The sequence below is a fragment of the Strongylocentrotus purpuratus genome, unplaced genomic scaffold, assembly GCF_000002235.5.
Source record: "Strongylocentrotus purpuratus isolate Spur 01 unplaced genomic scaffold, Spur_5.0 spur5_scaffold_17, whole genome shotgun sequence".
NCBI lineage: Eukaryota > Metazoa > Echinodermata > Echinoidea > Camarodonta > Strongylocentrotidae > Strongylocentrotus > Strongylocentrotus purpuratus.
This window is the reverse complement of record NW_022145602.1, coordinates 20,789,683-20,800,549: the sequence shown is the minus strand read 5'-3', so window position 1 is coordinate 20,800,549 and position 10,867 is coordinate 20,789,683. Positions and strand designations below refer to the sequence as shown.

The following is a 10,867-nucleotide window of genomic DNA, read 5'->3' as shown; positions in this document are numbered from 1 at the left end:
TACACATTGGCGTCACTATGACGTATGAAAACTTTACAACTCTGCATCCAATCACAACGCAGTGATTTCCATTAACGCCTCACAACAAACGGACTAGTACATTTGATCATAGACGTAGTGAAATGATATAATTCAGATAATTGGGATAACAAGATTTATATTAAAGAAAAAATAACCACTATCCTCTCTTTAATACAATTTTTACTCTATACAAGACTGTTGGATTGAAGATGCTTTGTTTAAATTTAGCAAATGTTTAGCTTTTGATATGAGTTCCCTGTATAATAATGAACCGGTCCGCGGAGCGTAACTCCAGCACCTGCTCGTGCTGCATGTAGATCGGTGGTGCGGAAAGCAGTACACAGTACAGCTAGCAAGACAACAATGCAGTGTTGAAGTTTACACTGCAGTTGGAAGAGCTAGAGCTAGAGGAATCGACGTTGAGACCAGTTGATGGGAACAAACTGAGGACATTTATCTACTGGGACTATACCAAAAATCATCGACTTGGGCCATTATCTAGAGAGGATCTAATATTTTGGGGTGGTTTGCTGCTTACAAAAGGAAAATCGAGGATGTCCACCATGATAGGGATTATGGTGGCAGTTTGCTGTCTTTTTACGACAGGTAAGACGAGACTAGACCCCTACTGTAGATTGTTCGGTTTCGAGGGGGCCAAGTCACTTGTTTGGCACCTTCATGTATGGACTCGGTCCCACACGTACCATAACATGTGTCTGTTGTAATTGTATGTGGTATATTTTCAAATTCTAATGTTGTTCAGTGAGTCTTGGGCTAAATTAATTGTAACTGATTGACACAACTTCACAAGTAGTCTAGTATGCAGGCAGAGCAATTAAGTAGAGTGACGTGAGCAAAGATTCAATGAAAACATTGCAGAGCCAGAGGCAATTTTTTCTTCTTCTCAATTTCCTGTAAAATTCAGCTCTGAAATTATAATTAAAAAAAGTGTTTTGTGATTTTCTTCATGTAGACCCTACAGTAAATAAGATTACTAATGTATATTTTCCATTTCAAAATTGCCATTTAAAACCAAGTTTTGTACGACTACAAAGTAAATGTAATTTATAGGCCTAACCTAGTCTAGAAAGTCTAGTGACATATTGATATCGTAATGAGTCGGAGAAGTGCACAAAATTATCCATGGCCAGCGCCAGTGCAATTAGTGGATGTACATGTATATACCCACACTAAAGTTAGTAGACTAAGACTAAAAATGCATATACATTTTAAAGTTAGACCCTTCTTAAGTTACTACATTGATGTGACATGCTCCTACATGTACTTTGTCCTAAATTATTAGACGTGACAGGCTATACTTTGTCTATATCATTTCTTCAGACTTGCACAAAAAATGTATGTCACGATGTTATGCCAGAGGCCTAGAGGCATATACATATATTCACCTGTATTCACCTGTCTTTTCGGGCTCCTTAGTAAGACAATATCTTGTAATGCCCTCCCATAGTTCATCAGTACACCACTGCAAAGAGTTCGTTCCTTAATACAATAGATCCATTGCTGGATCTGTGGGAAGACTCAACAGGATTATGGCAAAAGTCCTTCATTTTCCTCAGTGTTTCTCCCTCTCTGTCTCTCTCCCTCTTCATCTCTTTGTCTCCCTCTTTCCCTCTCTCTTTCTCCCCCACCCCTCTTTCCCTCTCTCTGTCACTATATATGTCCATTTCTCCCTCTCTGTGCTCCCCCCTTCATCTCTTTGTCTCCCCCTTTCACTATACAGTGAATGTCCATTTCTTCCTCTTTGCCTCTCTCCCTCTTCATCCCTTTGCCTCTCTCTCCCCATATTTCTGTCTCTGTCTGCCAATTTCTTCCTCTCTTTCTCTCTCTTTCTGTTCGATTCTTTCTCACTTGTTCTGCCCTCATGTCTTTTTTTCCCTCGCTTTCTATACATGTACAGTATATAGCTCTCTAGCCTTTCAATCCTTTACTGTCTGTCACTCTCTCTCTCTCCCCTTCTCTCTGTCATTCTCATTTTCGATATTATTTTCCCTCTCCCCCCCCCCCCCTCCGTCTCTCCCTCCCCCTCTCTTTGTCTCTCTCCGTCTGCTCCATTTCTCTGTCTCTGTGTCTGTCCGTCTGTCTCTCTATTTCTCTGTCTCTGTGTCTGTCTGTCTGTCTCTCTCTATGTCTGTCTCTCTATTTCTCTGTTTCTGTCTGTCTGTTTCTCTTTCTCTCTCTCTACATTATGTCTCTTTTCTGTCTCTGTCAGTGTCACAGTCACCCCCATACATACTGTATATAAACTCTCTCTCTCCTGTTGTGCGTTCATTCCCCCGAGATCAAATGACCTACCCATGGCCCACCTATTGTGTTTGCAATGTAGAATTAAATTGATCACTGCTACGAGGAAATTACATTTCAGTCGATGGAATTTGGTACATGTACTGCACTACTGCTTGTATTATCTGTGACTGGTAGTTACCAAGTAACGATTGTGTCTATGGGTCAGTTGGTCCAAGGTATCTCTTTGGTTGGTCACACCACTATTTAGATTGCATTCTCCTTCATGTTATGTAAGATTTAGTATCAGTTTGATTGACTGGTCCTATTGAATGTCTCAGTCATCATTTTCCAGTTTACTTTTTGATTGCAGAAGTTGTTATTTGAATGGAAAAGCTATCATACAATGTTCATTTATTGTTTGCTGTTGTATGTTGTTGCATGTCACATTGTGAATTATTGCTAAAATTATTGCAACACATCCTAAATCTATACTTGACTCTCAAACACCTCAACTCCAGCCTTCATTTGTACTACCAAGTTCTATTATACTGTATTGTGTTTTTATTTTTATTATTTCTTAAACAAGACTAACGTCAAATTATAAAAGGAAATTGGTGAATACATACCGGTACTGTATTAGTTTTGTTTAATTAGAATTTGTGAGTATTGTAGATGAGTATGGCCTAGTCAGGGTAGCGTATATGCATTGTCAGTGTGCTTTGTATGAGTTTTGCAAGCCTTAGATGGGGCCTCTCAACTGATTACTCACGCTATTCTTCCATGAAATTGAACTTGGTCAATCTATCCCTACCTCAATTAGTCCTTTCTTATTAGTCTTGTCTCCAGACCAATAGACTGGTTTAATAATATGTTTCAATTCATGGATGTATCTTTTCTGAGGACTTAGTCTTACTGACAAGTTATTCCATTAACCTGTATGATGAACTAACATACTTTGAATCCAATCTCCATACATTACTTATGGCTATGTTAGGCAAGCCTGAGGCAAGCTTTTTGGATTGTCAAGAACAACTTTCGTTTAACAGTATGCATAACATTTGAATACATGTACGTACATGTATATTAAGTAAACCAGTCTATTGAGCCTCGTATATATTCCCAAGTTAACTGAAAATGCTTGTTCCCATAATTAGTACATTATTTGTGATTGTGATTTCTACATGTACTTGTGTCTTTCATGATCAGTGAAAGTAGATGATCTAATCAACAAGTCTTGATGAAGACCATAGTTACTGTATATCTGATGAGAAGGGCTAAAGTCTGTGAGCCTGAAAGTGAGAGTACTCACTCTGGTTCTGGCTAGCATTTGTGACATCCAGTCACCCATTATGATTTTAATTGAGGAGATCGTTTCAGCCTTCCAATCACTGTCAGGGCTATATAAAGGGGGTAGTTTGATGATGACTGAGTGAAGGTTATACTATGGAAGACTTAGACATGAGATTTGTTTGTTCTTCTAGTACCATTATCCATAGAGTCCACGATATCAAAGCACAAACCCAGGGAGATTTTATGTGCAGGACTACAATGTAAATACATGTACACTGTGCAATTTATTTGAACACCGTGACCATACTTGGTGTACATGTAAATCAAAACTTGCATTGAACAGTGCTACTTGTGACATCCATTCTATTCAAGATAACTTGGAGCATGGCTATATACCAGAGATGAGAGAGCATTTGTTTTATAATTTCTTTGATCCAATCTGAAAAGGGAAATCAATTTTGAGGAATGGCCTTTAAGGATTTTTTTTTTTTTTTTTTTTTTTTGGGGGGGGGGGGGCTTTAACAAGTTTTGGACAGTAAAGTTTGAGAAAATCATTCCATATTTTGTGGTTTGGCTTAATAACTTTTGATTCAGAGCCCTTTGATATTAAAACAAATCTGCCAGGTGAGATGCATCATGAGCGGAAATGACCCAAAATTCATCTATTTTTGTTAATGATGTATATTGTGTTTCATGCCAGGATTTTGTAAGAAGAAAATAAGCTTCAAAAATCCTTAAATGGGTAACATATTGAGCGATTCTAAGTCATTATTTTCAGATCAAATTTGGACATTTGTTCCAACTTTTCTATGACATTCTCGCCCATGTTTATTGTTTTCAGATACATTGACTTTTTATTTTAACATTGTACACACATGTAAATTTGTAGCAATAAAGCAAACACATTTTTGTTGCCTATTTGAAGAATAATATGTGATCAATTTAGCCCGTTAAAAAATGAATCCTGTTTTGAAAGGGTGAGATAAGGCCTACCGTAGTTTATTGAAGAAACTGCATACCGGTATCAGGATTTCGTACACCAAAGTCAAATGTATTTAATATCTCCATGTATTAAAAGTGATTTCAAGTTGACTGAGGATTTGCTCTTACTCCTAGAACAAAGAAATTGCCAAGTAATGATAATAACTAAACGTTTTTGTATATAGTGCATAGCCACATTTAACACATGTACCAGTAGGCATAATTGCGCTTTACTGAACAGAATAGAGAAAGAGTGGAAATAGTGCACTGGGTTCATGAATTTGAGATTTTACAAAGTGCTAAATAAGTATGTTTTCAAATTACTTCTGAAATTTTCATATGTTCAGACTTTAGAACTACATTTCTAAGGTATTCCGGCAAGTTATTCCATAAAACAGTAGCTGCATATGAAAATGACCCCCTCCCACGTTAGATTTTGTCATAATGAAATGTACATAATGATATCGTTCATACGTTTGTTTGTAGCACACCTTTGAAATTGCATGATTGAAAAGAACAGTAGCTAGCTGGCTGACATTCCTCACATTTCTAATCACTTGAACTGAAGAATGCTCCAGGGAAAATGAAAAGACCTGTTCACAACATGTGATTAGTCTCGAATCTAGGTATTGAGTGTGAACAGAACTCATCGGTGGGATAGTCAATAACTAGTTGATTAAAAGCGATGGTGGATTTCCATCTTCCTGATTAACCCATAAACCTCCATACAGTGTACATGTACAGTATATCACTGAAATTGACATTGTAAATTTTTGATGGTTGTTTCAGATTTGCCAAATTATATCCCACTATTTCAACTACCCCGATCGCAAATTATCCAGTTTAATAATTTGCGTCTTCATTAACCCGAAGTTGCAATAAGCGGGATATTTGGTTGAGATAAACATCCCAAGGTATCTTGGGCTAGTTTGTTTGCAAAATTCCCCGCTATTTGTCAGGTGCGTCTTTACCAGCCCGAAGACTTGCACTACATGTATGCGCGAATGCTGAGCAAAATATCTTGAGCTAATTTCTCGAGCTCGAGTTTCAACTTTCGAGCTGAGACGCAATTTGTAACTTCGGGACTATTTCCCAAATCAGAAATAGCGGGCTATTCGGTAATCTCGATCTGATGAAGACATGCAGGCCTCATGTTTTGGCCCCTGTATGTTTATATTACGAGTATGAAGTGGGCTCTCTCTCTCTTGAGCAAGAAATGAAATCTAATCCCGGTTCAGAAGATCAATATCTTGGAAATGTCATTCAAAATGAGGGGTTATTAGAGTCCATGATTTATGAGTGGCTTATACCATGTCTGGTGTTTGTGGCAGGAAGATTTCAATCAGTTTCACTCTGTTTCGCTCTCCTTAGAAATAGAAATGAACTTTGATGAATCATAACTTTCTTTTTTTTTCTTGATTTATTTTCATACATGTACCTTAGATTCAAGACAACACATGCAGTTAAAAATACCCTGTTTTGGCTCCATATCATCTGTTGAGAAGCAGAAAGGTGTTAACTCATAAAATGTAATTTATTGTAAGTAATTTGTAACAGAGAGTTACTGCCCTTCTGGCTCTCTCAACATACAGTATATGTACATGTATATGATACATGTGTAGCTGTACATGCTGGTTTATTGCTGTTTGGTTTACAACCAGTTCATCTACTATCCAATGGGTCTATTCCCATACATATGGTCTACCGTCTACTCCCGCTCCTAGGCCGTCTACACAGGCGCGGATCCACGGGCTCAATTCTTTCGGCCCGGCTATGGCAAGCCCTTTGTGTAAAAACTAGATAAACTCTGTTTTTCTCAGATAAACTCTGTTTTTCTCAGATAAACTCAGTTTATCAACAGATAAACACAGTTTATCAGAAAAACTCAGTTTATCAGTTGATAAACTCAGTTTATCAGTTGATAAACTCAGTTTATCAGTTGATAAACTCAATTTATCAAGAAAAACTCAGTGTATCAATGATAAACTCAGTTTATCAACAGATAAACAGAGTTTATCAGATAAACAGAGTTAATCAGTTGATAAACTCAGTTTATCAGAAAAACTCAGTTTATTAGTTGATAAACTGAGTTTATCATTGATAAACACAGTTTTTCTGATAAACTGAGTATATCTAGTTTTTACACAATAGGCTTGCCATAGCCGGGCCGATAGAATTGGGCCCGTGGATCCGCGCCTGCGTCTACATACATGCAGACTACATTCCACATATACATTTAGTCTTATAATAATTTGGTCTACTTAATATCATTTGGTCTAATAAGTAGTAATCATCTACATGTAGACTAATATTCATTTTGTCTAATATACATGTAGGTCTAATTACAGGTACATACTTGTACACCTGTAGCTGTACCAGTACATGTAGTACTACCCATTCGGTCTAATATTCACAAAAGTGAATTAAGTGTACATGTACATAAAAAGGTTAACATAAAGGAATTCTACAAACAATGAATAATGAAACAGTTGCCTCATTATGGGCTGAAGAAAAATGTGACTGGGAAACTCTCAATCAAGTTTTATTGGCCTTTATGTATTCTCATGCTGTATCTTGAGTGTTTTTATTTCTTTCCTCTTTGAGTGCCTCACTAAGTTTTTTTTATAACTTAATAACATCAATCCTATAAATCTAAGATGAGATTAAGTAAGCTCATCTAAATGAGCTTACTTCATTCATCTTCTCATATATCAAAGCCTTCTTTCATCTACAATCAAATCACTCAGGCTTTATTTGGTATATGATGTATTTTAATTGTAGACAAAAGGCTATAAAAAGTAGCAAAATTAAGGAAGGAAAAGAGGGTTGACTGAGAAAATATCCGAACAGGAATACATGCAGCATGGTTGCCAACCATTCCTAGTTTCCTACTTTGGAGGAATGATTCCTACATGTATTTGTCGGCCTCCAAACTAGTGTTATGAACCCATTTTGAACTTGTTTTCCTGAAAACATCTGTATAAAAGCATGTGGAATTCATTGTATTCTTAATTTTGGCTTTGGGAGATTCTTTAATTTTGCCTTGGAAAGTTGGCAGGTATGCCTATAGGTGTCAAGGACCACAAGAGTATTGTTTACAAGAACGTTCAATCATGGAACGGTAATTTAAGGACTGTCTTGGTTCAATCAATTTGTTCCTCATTTCCTTGAAAATGATGCTGAAGTCTAGCCGTCTTCTTCGTGGTTTCTGTGGTTTGTGTGGTGAACTCCTACTGAGATGATTGTAAGATAAGAAGGGTAATCCCCCAACACTCCTTCACATACCAACCCTTTCTTGACAAGATGATTGTATCAGTAGCTGTGTTCACATGAGACCATTATAGTTTAAAGGGAAAGACCAGTTTTGGTAACGCCCCTCTCCCCCTCTCAAAAAATGAAATGGAAGCTCTCATTACCAATCATGTGAAAGAATATGTTTTGACTAATACGTGATGATACAAATTTTGGCGAGAAACCGCCTACTATTTGGTAAATTAATATATCTATTTGGACCTGATAGACATCGCACATGTGTCGCCGACGTAGTCCCATAAACATCTTTCTGTGTACAGAGCTTGTATAACTTTACCAAGACTGGGCCAAATTTCTTATCATTTGATGATTCCAGAACCTTGCAGTGCACATTAATACTTATATGCTAGATGATCAACCATTTCTGATCGATTCCACGTTTCTTTCACAATGCAATCGCTTGACCAGAACTCAACTTTATCTTTAAAACCTCAACAGTCTGTTCAGACTAAAGAAATTTGATTCATAAACTTGTAAAAGAATCATTGTATGGTGAAAGGACCGTACAGACGAGGAAATAACGTAAAGAAATTGAATGTGAAGAGGTCAATTGACCTGTCAGCTTGCCAATCATCAGTGCGTGCTCACATTACATGTACATGCATTCAATCAGCAGATGTATTAGATTTATTGTATTATTCTCTCCCCTTTCGTTTCTTCTCTGCAAGTCACTCTTTTTTATTTTTATTGTTGTATCTTGAGGGCTGCGGGCACGTCAAGCTACTTTGCTTATTTCTGTAAACCTCCTGCATCTCATGTATGTTAATCATGCATTCAATATATATGTTTAATTTCGTTTATTATCTGTATAAAATTATATACACTTAAAATATTGTATCAAACCATATTATGTTCATGAAAATGAATGATGAAAAAAAGAAAAAAGATGCAGAAACCAATAAATCAAATCAAATCAAACGTATATGTACATGTACATGTATGGTACATTTCATGAGTGGGTGAGAATTAGATTGCGAAGCTTTCACAATCTAGTTTTTATGTTCTTCCCCCGCCTCAATTTGACTCAAACTGAAGGTTTTCGAGTATCTATTGATCAAGATAATTCGCCCCCGTGGGATCATTGAGATGTTTTGTTCCATGTCGATCCAATCTCTTCAGCGTCCATCCAATGTTTCTGCTCTCATTGACTGGTGAGTGTGTGGGAGTAGGAGGGATGCATTTCATTTAATTGGACCGGATTGTGGGAGACATGGGGTTGCATTACAGGGAAGCATTGCAATACAATCTCACTGATGAGATGAAGAAGGAACTAATTGGACAGGTGGGCTAGCAAGCCAACACTTTTCTGTGGGCTAACCATGTATAATTAAAGGTTGTCACTTTACCCCTTTTCAAAAAAAGGAAAGAAAGAAGGAAAAATTATTTTGCTTGTCGTATATTATAGGGCTACGAAACTTGTATGTACTGTGTCTATTTCTGCAGAATTTCTGAAGAATGCAATAAAAAATTCTTAATAATTATGGATAAGACAATAAAAGTGGAAAACACACTAAAGGAAACTACAAAGTGGTTGGGTTATCTAAAAGTTATAGAAACTTTAAGGTAGATCATCCTACAAAAAATGCAAAAACTAACACCTTAAAATAAAAAGAGAGACAGAATTCACAGAAAGACATAATGCAATAGTAATTACACTCATAAAAAAGTCCAGTTGTCATATCAAAGCTTCCGCATCAGGTGAAGTTTTAGATTATGCTTAAAAATGTTTAATGATGCACACTGTTTAAGTTTTGGAGGTAGTACATACCTGTACTACAAACTACATGTACCGATATCTCATGGAAATAATGTAGTTCACTATAATGTCTATAACTGTCTACATGTACTGTATACTGTAGTGTAATGTTACTGTATCTATGCTATGGACAATGGTGATCTATAAAAATACAAGTTTTTGACACCAGTACATACATGTATGTAACAGACCGCAAGAGTTCAGGTCTAAAAATATATATTTCCCTTCCTGAGTTAAGTGCTTAAAAAACACAAACTTGTTATTTCGTCTTCCAGTTCTCATTATTGGAGTTGAGTGCTTATAAAACAACTGTTATTATTTTATTTTACAGTTCTCAGTATTCGAGTTGAGTGCTTTATAAAACAACTGTTATTATTTTATTTTACAGTTCACAGTATTGGAGTTGAGTGCTTTATAAAACAACTGTTATTATTTTATTTTACAGTTCACAGTATTGGAGTTGAGTGCTTTATAAAACAAATGTTATTATTTTATTTTACAGTTCACAGTATTGGAGTTCAGTTGAGTGCTTATAAAACAACTGTTATTATTTTATTTTACAGTTCCCAGTATTGGAGTTAAGTTGAGTGCTTATAAAACAACTATTATTATTTTTATTTTACAGTTAACAGTATTGGAGTTCAGTTGAGTGCTAAATAAAACAACTGTTATTATTTTATTTTACAGTTCACAGTATTGGAGTTCAGTTGAGTGCTTATAAAACAACTGTTATTATTTTATTTTACAGTTCACAGTATTGGAGTTAAGTTGAGTGCTTATAAAACAACTGTTATTATTTTTATTTTACAGTTAACAGTATTGGAGTTCAGTTGAGTGCTAAATAAAACAACTGTTATTATTTTATTTTACAGTTCACAGTATTGGAGTTGACCCATCCCTGGAGGTAGACTTGATTCAAGGAGTTTATATGAGTGCTGTAGATTCACCGGACGTTACGCAAGTTGCAGGGCACCCACATAGCTATGGACCAGCTTTTAATTTTGAAGGTATGTACAAACACATTTGTGCTGGAAGAGAGACTAATGGGCAAAGTATGGAGAGGGAGAAAGGCGTACAAGAGAGAGAGAGAGAGAGAAAGGGGGAAGGGGGGAGAGAGAGAGAGAGAGAGAGAGAGAAAGGGGGAAGGGGGAGAGAGAGAGAGAGAGAGAAAAAAAGGGGGGGGGGTGAGAGGGAGAGAGAGAAAGGGGGGGGGGGAAGAGAGAAAGAGGGGGGGGGGGTGAGAGGGAGAGGTGCACATACAGA

The 10,867-nt window shown here is 36.6% G+C and overlaps 1 protein-coding gene across 1 annotated transcript in view; it reads left to right on the top strand.

Moving 5' to 3' along the window:
- Nucleotides 1–366: 366 nt before the first annotated feature.
- Nucleotides 367–10,867, top strand: part of LOC589496 (protein kinase C-binding protein NELL2) — a 35,424-nt gene continuing 24,923 nt past the window's right edge. Inside the window, exons 1-2 of the mRNA XM_030987901.1 lie at nt 367–627; nt 10,477–10,611. Of these exons, the coding sequence (XP_030843761.1) occupies nt 576–627; nt 10,477–10,611 (187 nt within the window). The 5' untranslated portion in view covers nt 367–575. The remainder of the gene's footprint in view (nt 628–10,476; nt 10,612–10,867) is intronic.